The sequence below is a fragment of the Arvicola amphibius genome, chromosome 17 (assembly GCF_903992535.2).
Source record: "Arvicola amphibius chromosome 17, mArvAmp1.2, whole genome shotgun sequence".
Classification (NCBI taxonomy): domain Eukaryota; kingdom Metazoa; phylum Chordata; class Mammalia; order Rodentia; family Cricetidae; genus Arvicola; species Arvicola amphibius.
The window spans coordinates 4,985,703-5,008,032 of record NC_052063.2 but is presented as its reverse complement, the minus strand read 5'-3'; the positions used below and the strand labels follow the sequence as shown (position 1 = coordinate 5,008,032).

Genomic DNA, 22,330 nt, shown 5'->3' with positions numbered 1-22,330 from the left:
AACAGTGTAAGCCAGAAGTGGTAGCACGCATTTGTTCTTGCTACTTGGGAGGTTGAGGTATAAAGGATCACTTGCTCCCAAAAGTTTGAGACTAATCTGGGCAAGAGGTACACGGAAACTGAAACTTAAATCATTTTTATTTATGAAATAGTATAAAAAATGAACAATTCACTATTATAACAAAAGAGCTGAACGCTCACTACAATGAAACAGCTACTATTTACACAGCTGTTTAGTTTTATTTAGAGGTTAACAGGAACAGAAGTCTTCCATTTAAACAAGCTATTGATTACAGATGTTATAGTTTTAAACTATAATTTCTAAAGGTGTGCCTTATAGCTAATGTTTTAATTCTATCATATTACATAGGTTCAAGTTCTTTCTTCAAAGACTCATCAGAATAACATGGATTGAAGAGACTTTCGAACATTTGCCATCTCTTGTTGCTGCTGTTTCATGAAAGGAGATATGAAACATGTTTAATTTTTAGTTAAATGTTGTAAGTTTCAGCAAATAAAACATTTCAGTGCCTCCATTAATCCTTATCTTTACAACTTAAAATAGAACTTACAGTTTCCATCATAACTTTTTTTTGCAACATAGCCATTTCTTTTTTAAGTTCACTTTGTGTGCCAGTAAACAGGTTATCATTATTTTTCTCCACTTCCTCCAAACTCTAAAACACAAAAAAGCCACTTTGGTTATAAACTGTAACTTTTAATCGTAGGTTCTCCAAACTATAAGTTTTCAAAAGTAAAAATCTTACTCAAATAATTCTCATTATTTACCCCAACATTCTAAGTAATTCATATATATCAAATATACCAAATTTCCACCATAAACCATTAAAATATATCACACATTAATCAATGCAATTACATGAAGTACAATACCATCTATCTTTGCCCAAAACAATAGTTTAATGAAATATTAAGGTCAAGATGATGAAAATAAAAATGGGGGCAGGAGCTAGCCAAGATAGGAGAATTGAGAATTTGAGGCTAGTTCTGGACAACATAAGATCCTATTTCAAAAGAAGAAAAAAAAATCCAGAAGCAGAAAACAGAAATTTTCAAAATGGTCTAGCACTGTTTCTACTAAGTTTCTTAAAACAGCTGGGTATAATCTACTTATTGTGACTAAGAGTCAATGTGACTTGAATTCTACAAAAGAGAAGTATCTGTAGCATGAAGTCATTTCTCAAGTTATAAAATATATTTTTAAAATTTAAAATTATTACATTCCATTCACTCAGTGTACATGTTGTGCGTGTCTCACACATACATAAACAACTATATATAGAGGACAACATGTGGGTGTTGGGAACTCTGCCCTAGTATTTTGTTTTTTTCTGGACAGGATCTCAATATATAGGCACAGCTCACCTCAAACTCCCTAATCCTGCCTCAGGCTCCCCTCTACTGGAATTAGTGGGATGTGCTATAACAGCTAATGAAAAAGGTTAAAATTCTGAAATATTCATTTAACAAATAGTTATTCTATTGCCTACTATGTAAAAAGTTCTGTGAAGAAACTAGAATAACATTTATTTCAATTAGAAAAATTATGGAAATGCAACTTCTGTAGCTATATAGTGGAACGCATGAATATTCCTGCTTAGTTGACAAAAAGTACACTATTTCATTAACTAAAAGGGAACTTAAAATACTCTAGAGGAATAAATAGTATAACTGAAGCACGGAAAGTCTGTGGATTCAGAGAGAGCAATTATGTAGAGTTTGGAGTAATGGACATGTAGTCTGTGAAGCTTAAAAAGAATCATGCCGGGCAGTGATGGCACATGCCTTTAATCCCAGCACTTGGGAGGCTGAGATAGGTGGAGCCCCCTGTGAGTTTGAGGCCAGGCTGGTCTACAGATTGGGTTCCAGGACAACCAGGGCTGTTACACAGAGAAACCCTGTCCTGAAAAACCCAAAATGAATAAAAATCATTTCAAGGGGAATTCTAAATACCTAAAACTTTAGAACGGGTGACTACAGGCACATTTTCAGGAAGGAGGTTTTAGAAAGATGATATGGCAGATTTGAAGAATGATAGGAAGAGAATCAGTTAAGTTTTAATAGGACAAAGGTGTTAAGTGAAATAGTACAGGCAGAGAATGAACAAATGTAACAGAAATTTAAAGATATCACTTGTAAGAATTCTAGAACTATAACAATATAAACTATAAAAAGAATATGGAGAACATGGCTTGGTGATGCATGCCTTTAATCCCAGAACTTGGAAGTAAGGCAAGAGGATATGAATTTGAAGCCAGCCTAGTCTACATAGCAAGTTCCAGGCTAGCCAGACTATAAAGTGAGCCCTGTTCTCAAACACAAACAAAATACAGCGAAACAAAAACATGTTACCATGTATAACTCACCTTTATGAACTGCTCATGTAGCTGTTTGATTGCTTTCAGTCTCTGGTTCTGAACAATTCTAGACTGCTGAAAAATCTTCTGTTGTTGTCGAAAAAGGTTCTATAAACATTAAAATAAAATGCCTGTAATGATTTGGTAAAAGTGTTTTTGCTATTATGGGCTTCATGCATTCTAGGAAGACACCTAGCTCTGAGCTCTATTCCTAACCTTTTGCCAAAAAACAATTCATATTAAAGGCACTGCTTAAGGTTAATACCTTTAGTATTTTAACAACTATTATGACTAGGTTTAAGTACTTTAACCACTGACATGCACTATAATAATCCTACAAGTCAATGAGAATAAACATTTCTGACAATATTTTGTATCTGAGTGTATGGTTATTGGATCCCCTAAACTGGAGTTAGACGCAATTTTGAGCTGTCATCTGAGTACAGATAACGAAACCCAGTTCGTCTGCAAGAGCAGCAAGAACTCTTTACCTCTGAGCCATTGCTCTAGCACCAAATATTTCTTCGAGACTAGGTTTCACTATGTTGCACAGCCTGACTTGGAACTTGTGACTCTCCTACCTCAGCCTCCTAAGTAGCTGGATTATAGAATATACCACCGTAAAAAATTGAATAGGAAATCTCAGTGTTCAAAGTTTTGAGACACAGTTCAAGTTGGCCTCAAATTTACTATATATCACAAATGGCCCTCTGCCTCTATCTCAAATGCTGGGATTATAAGCATGTTTTAGTGAGTAAGGTCATCAGAGTGGAAAGTAAAAAATCATACCTAGTTTAAGAAGTGCTGGGGAATCAAACACAAGGCTTTGCGCATGCTAGAGTCTACCAACTGATATATATCCCCAATCTATTTTTAGTAAGTTCAATGTCTTACAGAAATCTGAATGTTGGACATTTAGTTTCTTAATCTATTCTTCACAAATGACTGTCTTCTAGCCTCTTTATTCACTTAATTCTTTTTAAAAATATTTTTATTTAATTTCATGTGTTTTGTCTACATTCCTATCTGCATGAGGGTGTTAGATTGCCTGGAACTGGAGTTACAGTTGTTAGCTGCCATGTGGGTGCTGAGAATGGAAGCCAGGTCCTCTGAAAGAGCAGCCAGTGCTAACCACCAAGCCATCTTTCCAGCCCTCACATTCTTACATTCTAGATTTTGCCATGCATTCTGTAATACAGGCTTTCTCATTCTTCCTTTTACTGTAATTCCCAGATTAAGTTGCATAATATTGTTGCCTTCTTAGTCATCTACTTGGCTAAATCCCTAGCTTGTAAAATTCATCTCTAATTACTTTAGCATGGTGATACTACTTTTCATAATCTGATAACCTTACTAAATAGAATCCAACTAGAACAGTTTTTCATCACCGTGTGTAGCTATCATCCATCTATATAGATGTATTTACTTGTATTTAGATTCTGTATTTATATTCTCTATTTCTAAGGATGACTATACTCAGTCCTCCTTCCTATCTTTTCCATTTTCATAGCAATTTCCCCCTTTGTGTTACTATTAAATTTCTCTCTGTAGGCAGACCTGGTGGTGCAGGCCTAAAACCATAGCTTCTTTCAAGGCTAAGGCAGGAGGTCACAAGTTGAAGTCCTACATAGGCTATAGCACACAAAAGTAGTCTGGGTATCTTGATGAGGGATCATGTCTCAAAATAATTAAAAAGAGTGCCAAGAACATAGTGTAGTGGTAGACCAGTTTTGAAGGCCTAGGTTCAATCTGTAATAACAAATAATAAAATAATTAAATTTGTTCCTCTAGATTCTCATCAGCACATGAACATGCTGTTTCACTTAATATTAAAAACAATGAAACAGCTGGTCATAAGTCGTGGTTGTACACATCTTTAATCTCAGTATTTGAGAGGGAGAGGCAGATGGAGCACCGAGTTAAAGGCCAGACCCTGTTTCCAAAAAAAAAAAAAAGTAGGGTTGCCACCCATCACCAGTGAAATAGACTTAGTAGCAGAGCCCAGATGACACTATAATAAGCAACCCTTCCCTACACTATTCAACTGTGTTGTCTAAAGCTAACTTAATCCCCAAACCCAGTAATTCTTTTATCCACTGACAAGTTTCTTTTACTTAAAAATGCAAGAATATCAACTATTGAGAGCAGTAATACTTTTAGAATACTCTATGCATCTATACTTCTATGGTTTAGGATTTGGCAATATTAAAACATGTAGACAACAGTGGGCAATATAACTTGTCTTAGTTCTATAGACATAAAATATGATTAGGGTCTCTATTTCTACTTGAGGTTTAGTTTTAATAGATTAATTATAGAGTCAGTTGTAATACTAACAGTTAGTTTTTCTCCTTGTTCCTCAAATTTCTGCATATCCAGTTCCCACTGCTGAAGCATACTCATAAATTGCTGAGAATATTCACTGTTAAGCTTCTGTCTGTAAAAAAAAAATCCTGTCAAATTTCATCCATGTGAAAATACGATTAAAAACCAATTCACATAAAGGAAACAAATATTTTGATAATAAAATCAACATAAATTTTATTTTTAATTTTCCTAAGTTTTTTTCCTAACAGATGTCTTCTCACATGCTTTTTAGCTCTTGAAAACTAAAGACATTTTGTTTTCTAGAAAAATTTATTTTTACTCTCCAAGAAATTTCTATTTTTTCCTACTGAATATAGTTCTCATAACCACATTAAATTATTTCACTTAGGTTGTGCTCCCTCCCATTCTGGCATGGCAAAAATTTCATACAAAGGAATAGTCAAGTTGGTTAAAATGTGTAAATTATTTACAATATAAAAATTTTTCTAAATTCCCACAGTTATTAAACAGTTTCTATGATATCTACACATTTTATTCAAGTTAATATATTTCCACAATGGATATAGTTTAACTTTTCAGTTATTAAATAAATTTAATATATTAAATAAAATCCTCACTGACTTCTAAGAAACGTCTAAATTCCATGAAGACTTGAAATTCCAGGACTAGATTAGAAAAAAGCCAAGCATTTTCATTAAATAAACAGATGCTATTTTCTGTAGGTAATTTGCACCAGGACATACTAAAAAATGATAAAGATGTAGCTCTTTTAAAATCCTTACATTTCCTCTTGTTGTGTTTTCCAAATCTGCTCAATTTTCTGGTTACTGGCTTTGAAAGAAGCCTTGGTATACATTTCTATTCTTTTTCTCTTAGCAAGAAGAGCTTTGTTGATGTCAGCTATATTGAAAAAACATTGAAATTTAATGTTGAAGAAAATGATTTTATTCCATAGAATCAAGTTAAGTATGGGTTGGCTCAACAATATCAAGGACATTTAAAATTAAACTTAGTTACCAGGGAGAAGGTTCAGAAGAGAAACAAAAAAAACCCAAACACCTGTGCTGGGCACATGCTTTTAATTCCTGAGCACTTGGAAGGAAGAGCTCTGCAGTCGGGTCTCTGAATTTTAGGCCAGCCTGATCTACATAGTCAGTTCTAGGGCAGCCAGGAAACATAGAGACCCCTGACTCAGAACAATAAAACACTTGCCTATTATAAGCCTGACAACCTCTAAGTTTGATCCCAGGAATCCACAGTGGAAGGAGCAAACCACCCTGAGACATGTCATCTCCCACCATGGAAGACAGTCAACTCCCCAAAGATTCCTCTGACACGGCTGCCACAACATACTTATACCACACATACATATCACACACAAACATACAAGCATAAAATTTAAAATTAAAACATTTTAAAAATAGCACCAATAGGTGTTTTGAAAAATGTGTGCTTTAGAACACTTAGGATTTGGGGTTTTCAGACTAGGGAAGCTCAGCCAATAAAGACTATGCAAATATTATGAACCTAAACTGTTGGATTCTCAACCGTTTTTGGTAAATATTTTACAATAAGAAATATATCCAACTTTATCTCAATTCTGGTTTTTCTAACTGAAGGTAAATTTTAAATTTAAGGATGATAAAGATTTAGTAAAATGAAGGATCAAGGCCAGACTTATGAAGAAAACCTAATAAAGGCTAAATATTTCTAAATTTATAGTACATCCTCCATTTGATAGGCCATACTTTATGCAATTGTTACAACTCATCAGAAATACTAAATTAGAACAAAGAATCTTAAAAGGATTATTAATAAAATTTGTAAAATAAGTCAATACCATTAAACATTTTTTATAAAAGAAATCTTAGCGTAATATCTAGATAATGCATCTAGGAATACCTTATAATACTTTAATGGAAGATTTTTTTGTGCATTTGTTTTGGTTTTGTTGAGATGGGGTTTCATGGCATAGTCCTGGCTGGCTAGGAACTCTCCATGTAGACCATGCTGGCACCAAATTCAAAGATCTGCCTGCTTCTGCTTTCCAAGAGCTGGGTGTGTGCTACCAAGCCCAGTTCATAGTGGTTTATTTATAGGGCATTTAGTATCAATAATAAGTACAGCAGTTCATAAAAATTTAATACCTTAAATAAGGTTTGCTATGAATTTATCTTTTGTCACTATGTTAGTGTAACTATATATTTCCAGTAATATATAGTAAGTTTATAAAACAAATTGGCGGGGTGGTGGTGGCATATGCCTTTAATCCCAGCACTCAGGAGGCAGAGGCAGGCAGATCTTTTTTTTTTTTTTTTTTTTTTTGGTTTTTCGAGACAGAGTTTCTCTGAGGCTTTGGAGCCTGTCCTGGAACTAGCTCTTGTAGACCAGGCTGGCCTCAAACTCACAGAGATCCGTCTGCCTCTGCCTCCCGAGTGCTGGGATTAAAGGCGTGCGCCACCACCGCCCGGCTAAGGCAGATCTTTGAATTCAATGCCAGAATGATCTACATTGGGAGTTCCAGGACAGATAGGGCTGTTACACAGAGAAAAAACCCTGTCTCACAGAACCAAAAAATAAAAACAATTTTCTTACTGCCAAATAGAGCAATTCTTTTTTTTTTTTTTTTTTTTTTTTTGGTTTTTCGAGACAGGGTTTCTCTGTGGCTTTGGAGCCTGTCCTGGAACTAGCTCTTGTAGACCAGGCTGGTCTCGAACTCACAGAGATCCGCCTGCCTCTGCCTCCCGAGTGCTGGGATTAAAGGCGTGCGCCACCACCGCCCGGCGAGCAATTCTTTAAAAGATTTAACAGTATGAATAATCCTTATAGGAAACAAATATTTTTAAGAAGAGTGTTCTGTGGCTACAGGTATAGCTCAGCTGTAAAGATTCATGATTGCTCTTCCAAAGAACCCGAGTTCCATTTTCAACACCCTTATTAGCAGCTCAGAACCAGCTGTAACCCCACTTCCAGGAATCTGTCACCTTCTCTGTACTCCATGGTCATTCTAACAGGTGCATGTATGTATATGTGCTCACAGACACAAAGAGACACACACACACACACACACACACACACACACACACACACGCAGTAAATAAATAAAATTTTGTTTAAAAACAAGCTAAAAGATACAGATAAATAGTATTCTGGGGCTGGTGAGATTGCTCAACAAGTAAAGGTGACTGCAGTCAAGCCTGACAATTTGAGTATGATCCCCAGGATCCATCCATATGGTAGGAGGTTAGTGACTCCAGCAAGCTGTTGTCTGCCCTCCATACATGCATCATGACATGCTGCCCACCTCAGAATGTTAAACTGGACAAGGTGACAGATGTCTGTAATCCCAGCACCCACAAGGCTGAAGAGTTTAAGGCCAGCCTGGACTAACTAGCAAGTTCCAGCCAGCCAGCCAGTCTCAAAGAGAAGTAAATAAGCAAAATGCCGTCTCCTAATTAAGCTCATATAAAAACATATTTAAAACTTAAGGTCTAAGGTCTTCATAATCTCTTAATGGCTAGAAAAGTTGTCATTTACTCTCAATTACATAATTTGTTGTATAAAATAATAGTTCTCTTATGATGCTTTTATTTATATTCTCCATAAATGAAAGAACACAAGAGTCCTAGAAAATAAGTGAATGAAAGACTAACATACTTTGTGAATATACAGAAGCAGAAAAAACTTTTCCCCTCTAGTTTTCTAAAATTCTTAAAAAGTACCAGGTTAACTTTTCATATCATGAAAAAGGGGTTAAGAAAGAAAAATCTATAATGCTAATCATAAATATGCAAAACCCTATAAATGAGAACAAGGCATTAAACATTATTCACACAGTGAACTGATCAACATTTCTTATTATACAATACAGTTTTAAACAACGTTCTTTAAATTATGTAACAAAAACATACCTCCAAATTTTTCCAGCATATTTTGTACTTCACCTCTGTGAAAAATTATATTAAAAAAATTAACACTAGGAATGTAATTTCAGCAACAGAATATTTACCCAATGTGCAGAAGGCCCTAGGTTTGATTCCTAGCACCATCAAAAATAAAAATTTTAGAGAGTCATAATACCACATACCAAATAGTTTATGCTACTACTTGTTAGATAAACTGAAGTAAACTTTTATTAATTTATTGAACAAAGGAAACATCTTTGAGGCTTGGGTAATGGCTCAGTTAAATGTTTACTCTGCAAGCATGAATACCTAACATACCTCAGTACCCACCAAAGTGTTTAGCATGCATGCATACAGACACATGTACATGCACACCCTCATATTTTTTTAAAGGCTTACCCCACATCTTCAACTCTTTCTCCAGGTCTTTTCTTCCCATGTTTCTCAATTACTAGAATCTTTTCTGTATTGACAAAATAAATTTTGAAATTAAGCATGCTATTTGTTAAATTTTAATGAAGTCTATTTTCAGATCTTGGGATTTTGTAACAAATTTTAAAAGCAGATAAACGTAATACGTCCTCTGAAAAATGAAAGCACATCACAATTCATGACCCATTTTATAGAAGCAAACTTTTAAGTCTGGTCAGAATCATGCACTATACTTATCAAGTTACTAGCACTGCAAAGATAGATACTTTTGAAGTGCCACAACTCCGATACCAAGATGTGAACATCTGATGAGAAACAAAGTATGTGAAAATGCTTACTTTATTCAGTCTTAAGCGCAGTGGGTTCCAAACAGATGAATTCTAGGACATTGTTAATACCCAACATTAGGGATATTTACCATCAGCAACATCCTCCTCTGAACCAGTCAAATCTTTATCCTCTTTCTCAAAGTCAAAGACTTTTTTAGGTTGATCCACCAATGATGGCTTCCTAGATTTCCCAGAAAGTTTTCTTCCACCAGGCACCATCTTTAGCGTGTCCTTATTTAAGACAAACAAAACAAAACAAAAAACCAAAGCAAATCCCCCAAACTGAATTCAAAGACATCCTTTAATTAAACATTTTTATTATTTATTTGAGGGGAGAAACACGTGTGGAGGGCATTCTCTTCCACCAGTTGGGTCCTCGGGACCATATCTGGACCTTTCCTGTCAGTCTGATTTCCCCGCCCCTAACTCCCCAGGCCCCGCCTCCCGATTCCCTTCGTTCTCCACTCCTAATTCCCTAGACCTCAAATCCTAATTCTGAGATCCCACCTCCTTATTCCCCAGACGAACCCCTTGGCCCCCAGCCCCCTTGGGCCCACTGTCCCTGGTTCCCTCAGTCCCCAACCCTGTCGGGCCCACGACCCCCGCCCCTTCCGGCCCACGACCACGGCTCCCTCAGGCCCCGCCCCTTCGGGCCCACAACCCTGGCTCCCTCGGGCCCACGACCCCGTCCCCCCACCCCCACCCACGACCCCGGCCCCCTAGGTCCCACGACCCCGGCCCCCTAGGTCCCACGGCCCCCCCGGCCCCACGGCCCCCACGGCCCCACGGCCCCCACGGCCCCCCCGGCCCCACGGCCCCCACGGCCCCCCCGGCCCCACGGCCCCCACGGCCCCCCCGGGCCCACGGCCCCCCCGGCCCCCCCGGGCCCACGGCCCCCCCGGCCCCCCCGGGCCCACGGCCCCCCCGGCCCCCCCGGTCCCACGGCCCCGGCTCCCCCGGTCCCACGACCCCGGCTCCCCCGGGCCCACGGCCCCGGCTCCCTCGGGCCCACGGCCCCGGCTCCCTCGGGCCCACGACCTCGGCTCTCTAGGTCTACGGCCCCGGCCCCGGCAATCCGGAGTGGTCCAGTCTCAGGCCTGCGGCCCCCACCACACCAGCCATGCCTGGCGAACCGCTCTGCCCTCAGGGAGGTTCGTGGCGTCCGTCTCGCCCAGCTTCGCGGCGGCGTCTGCTTCCCTGGAGAAGGAAGGGGCAGCCCGGGGCCTCCCTCTTCCCGCGCCCGGTCCCAAGGCCAAGCCCCGTCACCAGGCCGAAGGCCCGCTCCCTCGACGCCATCGCCTTACGTCAACGGCCCTGACGACAACTCGTCGCCTCCGCCGCCTCGACGCTTCTGAGGCAGCTTCGCCTTTGAGCGGGAAAAAAATTCAGCGTGGCCTCGACCAAGCTTTCCGCTGATTGGCTGAAGCTATGGTCACGCACGGTGACGTTTTAGCCCCGCCCCATGGGGGTGAGCTCATGCCCCTGCTCTCCAGGCGCATGCGTATTCCCACTCTGCAGTCATCGTCGCCCCCCCCCCTCCCCGCAGGGACACGGAGGGCAGGGCGGTACTCCGTGAAGCTCACTTCTCCAGATCCTTCTGGGTACCCAGATCACACCATCTCCATCATTTCAGCATTCAGGTGTGGGGAAGTTGTGATTTTGTGTAAATCTCCCGATTTCTGATGTTTTTGTTCGATTCTTCGTTGTTTGTGATACAGGGTCTCACTCTGACCCAGGCTGACTTTAAGCGCGGTAATCTTCTGCCTTAGCTTCCTAATTGCTGGGATGAGGGGACTAACCAATGACCGATTTGCATTTTCTGAGTTTTGATGACGCAGACATGGTCTTCAACATGGCAACACTTAATAGTTGTTTTATATTTTTTTAAAATAATTTTTATGGTTTATTTAGCTTTATTTCAGGTGCATTGGTGTGACGTTGTCAGGTCCCCTGGAACTGGAGTTACAGACAGCTGTGAGCTGCCATGTGGGTACTGGGAATTGAGCCCGGGCCCTCTGGAAGAGCAGTCAGTAACTGCCGAGCCCATCTCTCCAGCCCTAGTTTTCTTTATGTTTGAGCATTGCAATAACAAAAAAGTACAACTCTATAATATTCTACGACTCACGTTTTATTCATTGCTGCTATAAGAACCATGATTCTAGATAGCCAGGAGTATCGTGAAAACTCAAAATTTATGCAGAGAAAGCCCTAGCTCTGAGTTTATAAGGTCCTTCATGCTAACTTTTCATCTCTTTAACATTTTCTGGGTTCTTTTTCGTTTTTTTAAAACTTATCATTACTTTGAATGATAAAAATCATTCCTCTACAAGTTCTTTAAGATAATTTTTTCCTAAATGTTGGCTATGTTTGCCTGCAGTTTTGTACCTCGTATCAAACATGTATCTACCCTATTAGTTTTTCTTTAGTATGGAAACTGACGTCTCAATATAATTTATGATGACGTGTGTGCTCTCCCATTGCAGCGGTGCCATAGATCACCTCCCCATTAGCTTATGTGAAGAAAGACTGTGCTAGAACAACTGTCCATCTCTGTGTGTGTGTGTGTGTGATGATTTGACACACGTGGCAGTGTGTAATGATCAAATCAAAGTAGAAGTTTCCCAGAATTCTCACGTTTACTTTTCCTGCTTGTTCCTCTGGCGATTTTTTTTTTTACATCCCTGCTTCCAAACCACAATTTTCATCACCGCAACCTTAGGAAACTTCCAGTACCTGATAGAGCAAGTCCCACGCCTTGATTCTCCCTCATAAATATACTGTGGGTTCTTGAACTTTCATTTCCTAGATCCATTAAAAACAAACAAAACAAACCTTATTGTTGTCTCTTAGACCAAATTAGAGAGGATTGAGTCTTACTGGTCTTTTGCATTTGTGTGTGTGTGTGTGTGTGTGCATGCGTGCACAGACATACACATTAGTGTGCATGGGTATTCCAACATGTGTGTACATGTAAAACCAACAAACCTTGTTGTTGTCTCTTAGACCAAATTAGAGAGGATTGAGTCTTACTGGTCTTTTGCATTTGTGTGTGTGTGTGTGTGTGTGTGTGTGCATGCGTGCACAGACATACACATTAGTGTGCATGGGTATTCCAGCATGTGTGTACATGTAAAACCAATTTTGCATGTCATTCCTCAGCTTCCTTGCAGTTTTGAGACAGGGCCTCTTATTGGTACCTGTCACTTACCAGGTAAGCTAGGCTGGGTCCCATGGGTCTTCCTGCCTCAGCTTCCTCCACCTCTCCAGCATTGGGATCACTTGATGTCCACTTGGTGGCCAGCTGGAAATGCTAATGAACCTTACTGTAGAAGGTCTGCATATATAGGATGAGAAAGCTGCTCTCAACCTTCCTCCAACCTTTAAAATCAGCTGTTCTCAACCTGTGGGTCATGACCCCACAGGGGTCACAAATCAGATATATACTGCATATCAAACATCAACATTATGGTTTATAAAAGTAGCAACATTACAGTTATGAAGTAGCAATGAAATAATTTTACAGTTGGGGGTCCCTACAGCATGAGGGACTGTATTAAAGGTTCATAGCATTAGGAAGGTTGAAAACCACTGCAACGAAAACTTACCCTGGGGCTGGAGAGGTGGCTCAGAGGTTACGAGCACTGGCTGCTCTTCCAGAGGTCCTGAGTTCAATTCCCAGCAACCACATGGTGGCTCACAACCATCTGTAATGAGAGCTGGTGCCCTCTTCTGGCCTGCAGGGGTGGAGGCAGAACATTGTGTATATAATACATAACTAAATCTTTTTTTAAAACTTGGACTAAATCTAGGCATCTAGCTGTAGGGATTGCCCACGCAGGGTAAAGTGGAGGGGGAATTCACATGTGTTGGTCCAGTAGTCTTAAGTTGGAGGGGTGTCTTCTGGAAGTGACTTTGAAATGGAGTTGTTTAGGCTGCCTTTGGTACCTCAGGAGTGACACTGTCATTGTTCTGTAGGTTAGAGGGCTGAGCAGAAAGGGAGCCAGATGGGTCACGTGAAGAAGACATTGTTTTTAAATATCCCAACATTATGTGTGTGTTTATTTCACCCCTCTGTGTATATATGTGTGCATTTATATTTGATAGTGCTAAGTAAGTTTGATAATCTCTTTCTAAATGTTCTGAAGTGTCCAGCATATTTTATAAATAGAAGTAAAGTAACACACTATGGAAATAAGTTTTAGCTAAAATGCATATGAAATACTGTTTGGAGAGAAATAGCCTAACCCTTCCTGAACTGACCACATCGAGATAGCCTATGGTAAAAAGAATCGCTAGTGAATGACTATACTAGAATCCACAGAAAAGATCCCTTCTGAACATAGGGACAATGAGAATCAAGACACATCTACACGCTGACAGTAGGCAGAGAGGCCTTGGGGCAAGAGCACGGGTGTGTTGGGACTGAGGTTCGGCTGAAAGCCCCTGCTTCTGATGCTGGCTACTTTTCATGTTAATTGGAACTCCGTCAGTACTGCTGTCTAAGGGACCTGCTGCCGTTTTTTTTTTTTTTTTTTTTTTTTGTCTTCTGCCTTAGGGTTGAAATTGCTGTGATGAAACACCTGACCAAAGCAGGAGGCAGGAGGCGGCGGGGGGGGGGGGGGGGGGGGGGGGGGGGGCGGGGGCGGGGTGGTGGTGGAGTATTTGGCTTATACTTCCACAGCCATAGTCCTTCACTGAAGGAAGTCAGGACAGGAAATCAAACAGGGAGAGGAGCTGGAGGCAGGAGCTGATGCACAGGCCATGGGTGCTGATTATTAGCTTGCTCCACATGGCTTGCTCAGCTTTCTTTCCCTCCCTCTCTTCCTCCCTCCCTCCGTCCCTCCCTCCATCCCTCCCTCCCTCCGTCCCTCCCTCCCTCCTTTTTCTTTTGGGGGTAGTGTTTTTTTTTTTATTTTTGTGTTTTTGGAGATGGTTTCTCTGTGTAGCCCTGGCTGTCCTGGAACTTGCTCTATAGACCAGGCTGGCCTCAAACACAGAGTTCCACCTGCATCCTGAGTGCAGGGATTAAAGGTATGTGCCTGGCTCAGCCTGCTTTCTTACAGAATCGAGGACCACCTGCCCAGGGCTGGCACTACCCATAATGGGCTAGGCCCTCCCACATCAATCACTAAAAACTGTTCTACAGGCTTCCCTATAGCCCTGTCTGTGGAGACACTTTCTTCATTGGGGTTCCTTTCTCTCCGATGACTAGCCTGTATCCAGCTGATATAAAACTATCCACCCAGGAAGAAAGGATCACCGTTTTGTTTGACAGATTGAGATGGTGTGGTATATTCTTGGTTATCAGAATTCTCAGGCAGCATGGTGTTTATAGTGCACAGTCCCGATGTGTGGGGAAGCACGATGCATTCCGTATGATCCCAATGACTTAACTGCACAGAAACACAGCACCTAGAAGGACACTTCAGGCTGAGCTACTTGTGACTTTGTGCTCGGAAAAAGAAGGCGAGAACTGACCCACAGAGTTGTCTTCCTGCCTCTACACACGTATCGTGGCACAGTCCCCCTCCCTACAGTAATAATAGATGAAATAAAAATAACTTAATGTCTTAGTATGCCTTGGCTATTTTTTTTTCCTGGCAATTTGGCAAAAGCTAAGGAATCATCTGGGAAGAAGGAACCACAATTGAGAAAATGCCTCCAAAAGATCAGCCTGTAGGCAAGCCTGTGGGGACATTTTCTTGATTGATGATTGATGTAGATGAGCCCAGCCCATGGCAAGCGGTGCCACCTTCTGAGTTGTCTGAGCAAGCCGTGGGGAGCAAACCAGTAAGCAGCACCCCTCCATGGCTTTTGATTCAGTCGCAGCCTCCAGGTTCCTGCTTCTGAATTCCTGTCCAGATTTTCTTAACAATGGACTGTCTAACTGCAAGATGAAAGAAATGCTTCCCCCTCCACCCCCACCCCAGATCTGCTTTTAGCCGCGGTATTTTATCACGGCCATAGAAACCCTGGATCAGCGGGTAAACAACTGGTGACAGACCACAACGATGCTGCGGCATGAATCAGAGAATGATGGGGAAGAAGGGAAAGGCACGTGAAGCAGTAAGAACAGGTGCTCACAGGCACGGGAACAGAGAAATGCACAGCAGGATCTGTGAAAATACCATGTTGCTGGCACAGTGGAAAGGTCTGAAGTTGGCAGGTGAGGGGAAGCAGACAGAAGGGCCGATTGTTAATTTTTAAGTTTATACTAATTGCTATATATATTTTTTCGAGACAGGGTTTCTCTGTAGCTTTGGAGCCTGTCCTGGAACTAGCTCTTGTAGACCAGGCTGTAATTGCTATATTTTTATAAATATTTTTATTCTGTGCTGGGGACGTCCACCAAGGCCATGTGCACGAGGGGCAGGTACTCCAGCACCGAGCTACACATCAGCCACATTTACAGAGTCCTTATGGTGCTCTTTATCAACACTTAGCCTTAAGTTGGTTGAATTTTAATCATTAGATTTAAATTGTGTATATTTATAGCAGCTTATAAGTATAGCAGCTTACCTTCAATTTGGGCAATTCAGGGAACTTGGTTTCTCTCTCTCTCTCTCTCTCTCTCTCTCTCTCTCTCTTTCTCACACACACACACACACACACACACACACACACACACACACACACACACACAGAGCTTCACAGGGGGCAGTTTTCTTGACGATTTTGCAAGCCTCCTCTGGATGAAAGGCTCCCCTTCTCAGGCCAGAAGTACACAGCGCCTAGAATAAACAAATCACTGTATTTATTCCCAACCTGGATTTTCTATACTAAACCAGAGATGAAGTTTTTGGACTCCCTGAAGAATGTGAGTTAGGAGGTATGCCTTCATTCTGGGGGTAGAACAGACATGGAAAGAGAGGTGGAATGGACAGAACTGAGCAACGATTCTGATGGGGTTTATTAGTCAGGGCCTCAGGAATAAGGTCACAGGTGGAATGCGCACATACTAAAGGGGGATTTGTTCCCACATCTGCTCTGGGCAGTCCCACACAGCTGTCTGCACACCTGCTACCTGGTGACTGCTCAGTGCACGAGGCTAGGTGCCTGGGCAGTTCCAATGTGGAGCTGCCGGCCCCGGGGGATTCCTGGAGAGTGGATGATCTTCAGCCTGTGTTGGAAGGCTGAAGAAGCTGGGTTCAGGTGTCAACAAAGGATAGCAGCGGCAGGGGCAGCCACAGGGTAAGAAAGCTGCCAACATGGTAGACACCCTCACCCGCAGAGGCTCCTGCACACTGGCGGCAGTAAGAGCTCCCCTCGGACTTCCTCACATCTGGATTGCCACAAAGGTGCTGCCCACGGGTAGAATGGGTTTCCCCACTACAGCTGACCTAACCTAGATGATACCTTACGGGTGTGCCCAGTGGCTTGCCTCTAAGAAGATTCTTGATCCTGTCAACTGAACACATAGGCTGTGTCTCTGGTGCTCCTCTTTTTTAAGAAGTTTACAGTACCTATGTCCTTTGCAACCCAAGCACGTTTCAGTGCCTATACATGAATTTCATGTGTGTAGAAAAACTGTCTGCCATTTAATAGAATTTTAAGACAGGGCTGGAACTAGAATAAGGGGGAAGTGCAGAGCAGTTAGACTGAGAAGCCCCCTTCATCACTGGATTTGGGATGTTCTTTAACTCTTCCCGCTCCCCTTGGCTAAGTAGCTTGGGGTAGACCTTGAACTTGCTACCTTCTAGCCTTACCTTCAGGATTCTGGAATGATAGATGTTCACCACCATGCCAGTCTGGAAAAATACATTATTGGAGCTGATGACGTTGTGCAGCACATGAAAGTACATGCTGTCATGTCTGATGGCCTGAGCTGGTTTCCCAGGATCCACGTCACAGGAACAAGCGATGAGCTGGTCTCTGATCTCTGAAGGTACGCCGTGGTGTGTATATGCCCCCCCACACCCACAAACTAAATACACAAGATGGTTACAGTGGCATATACCTTTAATCCAGGCACCCAGGAGGCAGGGGGATTTCTGTGAAACTTAATCACCTGTGTAACGGTGCTAAGAGGGAGTGATTAACTCACAAGGGTAGAACCTCGGGTGATCACTATTAGTGGTGCCTATAAAAGGCTCAAGGAAAAGAATCTGTCCCCTTTGTCTTCTTGCCATCTGCACTATTAGCACGAGGCATCATCACTGCTGGGGGGGGGGGCACAGTATTCAAGGGGTCAACCTGGAAGCAGAACAGTGCTCGGCGACAACCGAACCTGCCAGCATCTTGGCCTTGTCAACCCTACTAGGACGTGCATTTCCGTTCCTCATACTCACTCACGCTTGTGCGTTACTCCTTGTGGCGTTGGTTTTGTGATGCGGTCTCTGTTGCACATGCTACCTGGAACTACGTATTCCAGCTGGCCTTGAACTCGTGCAACTCTCCTATCTCACCCTCCTGAATGCAGGGATGACAAGCATATTATATTTTTGTACAACAAATGGTCTCAAATCACATTCTGACCCTTTATAGAATTCCATTTGAATGAATGGTTCTAAGGTTTAAGTTTTCTGGTCACTCACTGTTCAAATTCTTTCCCAACAACCTGCTGAATCGTTAGATAAATGATTGCATGGATGTCTGTATTTTATCATCCACTGTGCTACCAAACTTATTAACCTTATACTCATCTAACTGCAGAAGTCTATATTACATCCAAATGTCCGGTATCTATAACTTTTCCAAAATCAATTCTCAGCTTTTAAATAATACCCAGTTAACAGTTAATTTTTCTGGAGGGTGGGACCAAATTCCATTCTGAATCTGTTCCCCATCCCACAAAGCAGTGTTCTCTAGTATGTTATAATCCTATCCTTTCCATACACTATTTCACACTTTACTGTGTTCACTGAAGAGCCAGGGGGCTGAACAGTCCCCACAGATGACCATTCAAGACTGTTGAATCCGGGCAGTGGTATCGCCAGTCTTCAAAGACTTAAAGCTATAAGCATAGGGCCGGAGAGATGGCTCAGCAGTTAAGAGCAGAGGATGCTCTTCCAGGGGACCTGGGTTCAAACCCCAGCACCTACATGGCGGCTCACAACCATTTGTAACCCCAGTTCCAGAGGATACAACACCCTCTTCTGATTTCCATAGAGGGTGCACAGACATGCATCCAGGCAAAACACTCATACATAATAAATAATAATAGCAAACCCTCAAATCAATAAATGTGATCTTTTTTTATGAGATTTCAATTTTTGAAATACACACAAATTTACAGCACAAACACAGTATTTACACTTCAAGTTCTTATTACAAAAGTGTGTGCCATTTGCGAAGAATACCATTGAAATCATGATTGAAGATACCTGTCAGAATTCAAAGCGGATTCATGGGACCAGGTCTCCACAAAACCACTACACAATGATATAACGGAGCATGGCTAATGTCGGGGTTTACGTAAAAATGAGGTTGATTCTCCGGTCTGCCAACAATGGCCTGTGGTTCAAGTCTGGCCGGGGCCAGTTTTTGTAGAGCTGGTTTTATTGGGCTGTTTACAAAAAAATAAAAGAAACCCCCCAAACCAAACAAAAAAATAATTAAGCCAAGAAGACTGACAAACACAGATGTGTCTCAGGTTTCCCACTCTCTGTTCTTTTACAGGAAAAGCTGGCTGGCCGCTGTTCCCGCTGAAAGAGACAGATTTTCAGCTGGACCCCACAGCCGCGTGCTGGTGCCGTTGGCGCTACTCATTTCCGAAGTGAGGCGCTTTTGTTTGAGTGTGTCCATTTCCAAGACACGATCACATCTGGTGAGCAGCATCGGTGCTTGACACTAGCCCTTTGCAATCAGGCCTGCCGACGAAATCCCAGCATCCTCGGGGCCTAGGTTACCCCGGGGTCTTCAGTAGTCATTAGTGATTCAAGACCGCTTGAAGGCTCATAAAAATCAATAATTTAGATATGCTAAAAGGAAAGGATAGCTCTACATTATTTAAATAAGATCTATACAAACATTTGGACATTCTGATTTCGTTATTTTCAGAAGCGAGGACAGCTTAGCCGCTACGTTTTTTTTTTTTTTTTTAAAATGAGAAATGAAGGAAAAGTAGGGGAAAGTGAAGTTAGGGCCAAAGGACTTCGGAATGCAAAGCCTGGGGCTCCCTCAGCACTTGTTCCCAGGCTGGCCCGGCTTCTCAGGCCGCAGGGACTGTGAGAGGAAACCAGCAGCTTGTCAGCGAGGGTCCATCAACAAATCCCTTAAAAGTACAAACTGTAGGGCTGCCAACAACTGCAAGGTCTCAGTGTGCTGATTAATTCCAGGCAGTGGGCTCCATTCATGCTGCGGTAGAACACGGTCTGCACGCTGTCCCTTCTTCCGAGCAGGCCATCCGTGCGTCACATCATGGGGACACCCTGTGTCTGTGTCACGTCATGCAGACACCCCTATGTCTGTGTGTCACATCATGGGACACCCCCATGTCTGTGCATCACATCATGAGACACCCCGGTGTCTGTGCATCACATCATGGGGACACCCCGGTGTCTGTGCATCACATCATGGGACATGCCTGTGTCTGTGCATCACATCACGGGACACCCCGGTATCTGTGTGTCATATCATGGGGACACCCTGCGACTGTGTCACGTCATTCAGACACCCCTATGTCAGTGTGTCACATCACGGGGACACCCCGGTGTCTGTGCATCACATCATGGGACACCCCCGTATCTGCGCCGCATCATGGGGACATGCCTGTGTCTGCATCAGGTCATGCGGACACCCCGTGACGGTGAGGTGTGAGATGCGCAGGAGACGCTGAGGTAGGTGATTGTAAATGGAGAACGTCTACACCCTGATCCGATCTGGACTAGCTTCCTTGTGTATTCTCCTCCGGGGAAATAGCTTCCGTTTAAGGGCAATTATCTACATGATGGAGGACAGAAAAGCAGCGTTAGTTTTCCGTATTGATCAAAGACTGTTGGCAAAGCAGGTGTTCCTTTGTGACCCACACGTTCCTGATCATTGCCACAGTCTGAAACAAGTTCCCTTCATGCTCCCCCCCCAAACAAAAGCAATCGACAGTTTTGCTCAGTGCTAGTCGATATGCTCAAGCACATTCCCACAGAGCTATGAGGCCAAATGATGTTGGCTCGTGGTTCATTGTTTGAAGACCTGCAGTGAGAGCCATTGCTAAGGGCATTTATTTTCAAGATCTCTGTCCAGTTTCATTTGATTTTTTTTTTTTTTTTTTTTAGGTGAAAGGAGCAGCTGCTGTTTACTCACTGGAACACTAATTCTGAGTTTGAATAGATTATTTTTTATAAGACAGTTATTATATTGAAATCAATGTTTTCTATACTTATCAACAATCACTTGAAAATAAGACGACGGTTATGAATGGGTTGCAATACAAAGAGTTCATTTCTAAGGTGCTGGAGAGATGTCTCAGCAATTAAGAGCTGAATCGGTCCACCCAGAAATATCGCTTAAGATCTATGCAAAATATAGACAACTTACTTGTTCAGCAAAAAACGAGAAGATAGTGAATATAATCAGTGTTGCTAGCACACAGTGGGTCCAAAACTTCAGCTTGTCTCGATATGCCCTCCTGTTTGGACACAAAGAGTTACTGAGTTTTAAAAAAACATACTATGCATATCGTAAGGCAAAAAGATAGTATGCATAGTCAACTCTAAAATGTTAATAAAATACACATTTCTAACACAAGTTCAGATCTGTTGTTTTATAATAAATGCTGTTCTCCAGTAGTAAACATCTCCTCAGCTTCAAAAGAGCAGTACTTGTAGACCTTAAAATAACATTTTTAAAATTAATTCATTCATTCACATTCATTTATTTCAGGAAAAAAAAATCCTGGACACAGAGGGATAAGCAGGATTAAGTCTCTGCTTGAGAGTGTGGAGAAGCTTGGAGAGTCACTGGCATGCCATCAGCGGACTCTCCCGTGTGTAGGAACACCTCCACAGCCACCTACTGCTGCCCTGTATACAGCAGCTAAGACACAGAAGCAGCTTAGATGTCCCTCAACAGGTGAAGGGATAAAGAAAATAAGGTCCACATACACAATGAGATTTACTGAGCCACAAAAAAAAAAAAATGAAATCGTGGCATTAACAGGAAAATGGATGCAACTGGAAATACTCAAGATAGGAGAAAAAAGCTAGACTCCTTTGCATACCTATGTTAATCTGGATATATTCCTCTGTGTATCTAGGTTAATCTGTATATATTCCTGGGTGTACCTAGGTTATGAAGCTACAAAACTTCATGAGGGGGCAAGAAAAACTCTTGCATGGGTTGGGGGAATGGGAGCTAAGGAAATATACATATCACGTGGGAATAGGGGGGCACTAACGGGGGAAAGGGAACCAACAAGACGACAGGGAGATAGGGATGAAGAGAACAGAACAAACATCAGAGTATACAGTGTTAAAATGCTGTAACAAAATACATTATTGTATACATGCTAAAAAAAATCCCATATAAAATAAAAAAAGAAACTAACTTAAAAAAAATCCTGCATTCAAGAGGCTGCAGCAGGCAGGCAACCTTCTCCTTGTTTTTTTTTTTTGTTTGTTTGTTTTGATATTTATTTATTTATTTATTATGTATACAATATTCTTTCTGTGTGTATGCCTGAAGGCCAGAAGAGGGCACCAGACCTCATTACAGATGGTTGTGAGCCACCATATGCTTGCTGGGAATTGAACTCAGGACCTTTGGAAGAGCAGGCAATGCTCTTAACCTCTGAGCCATCTCTCCAGCCCCTCCTTTTTTTTTTTTTTTTTTTTTAAGTGTGTTGTTTCTTCAGAGCACGCAGCAGCATTTATGTTGTAGGACATGTGGATTAACAGGACCCTGAATGCTGGGTGCTGGTCTGGGCTTCTTCCCTTCTTTGTTTAAGGGCTTCTTGACAACATATCTTCAAAGAGACTGAGAAGCTTCTGGATCTTGCTAGCTCTTTTAGGAGGTACAGTCAT

At 42.0% G+C, this 22,330-nt stretch overlaps 3 protein-coding genes across 5 annotated transcripts in view; 1 reads left to right on the top strand and 2 right to left on the bottom strand.

Annotated features, from left to right (window-relative positions):
- Chpt1 (choline phosphotransferase 1) overlaps nucleotides 1-539 on the top strand; it is a 31,740-nt gene extending 31,201 nt beyond the window's left edge. For all 3 annotated transcript variants that reach the window (XR_005283637.2, XM_038314517.1, XM_038314516.2), the window contains one exon: nucleotides 370-539. Coding sequence is in view for 1 of the 3 variants with exons in the window: in XM_038314517.1 (XP_038170445.1) it covers nucleotides 370-414 (45 nt within the window). In the remaining 2 variants the exon portion in view is untranslated. The remainder of the gene's footprint in view (nucleotides 1-369) is intronic.
- On the bottom strand, nucleotides 396-9,605 carry Sycp3 (synaptonemal complex protein 3). Its single transcript, XM_038314518.1, has 8 exons — nucleotides 9,461-9,605; nucleotides 9,010-9,073; nucleotides 8,617-8,651; nucleotides 5,488-5,605; nucleotides 4,715-4,814; nucleotides 2,387-2,485; nucleotides 572-676; nucleotides 396-449 (listed from the first exon to the last, which is right to left on the bottom strand). The coding sequence occupies exons 1-8, from the start codon at nucleotides 9,588-9,590 to the stop codon at nucleotides 396-398; spliced, it is 705 nt and encodes a 234-aa protein (XP_038170446.1). The 5' UTR covers nucleotides 9,591-9,605.
- Nucleotides 9,606-18,546: 8,941 nt separating this feature from the next.
- Nucleotides 18,547-22,330, bottom strand: part of Gnptab (N-acetylglucosamine-1-phosphate transferase subunits alpha and beta) — a 64,597-nt gene continuing 60,813 nt past the window's right edge. The window contains exons 20-21 of the mRNA XM_038315020.1: nucleotides 20,847-20,937; nucleotides 18,547-20,252 (exon numbers count right to left, since the gene is read on the bottom strand). Coding sequence (XP_038170948.1) covers nucleotides 20,175-20,252; nucleotides 20,847-20,937 — 169 coding nt within the window. The 3' untranslated portion in view covers nucleotides 18,547-20,174. The remainder of the gene's footprint in view (nucleotides 20,253-20,846; nucleotides 20,938-22,330) is intronic.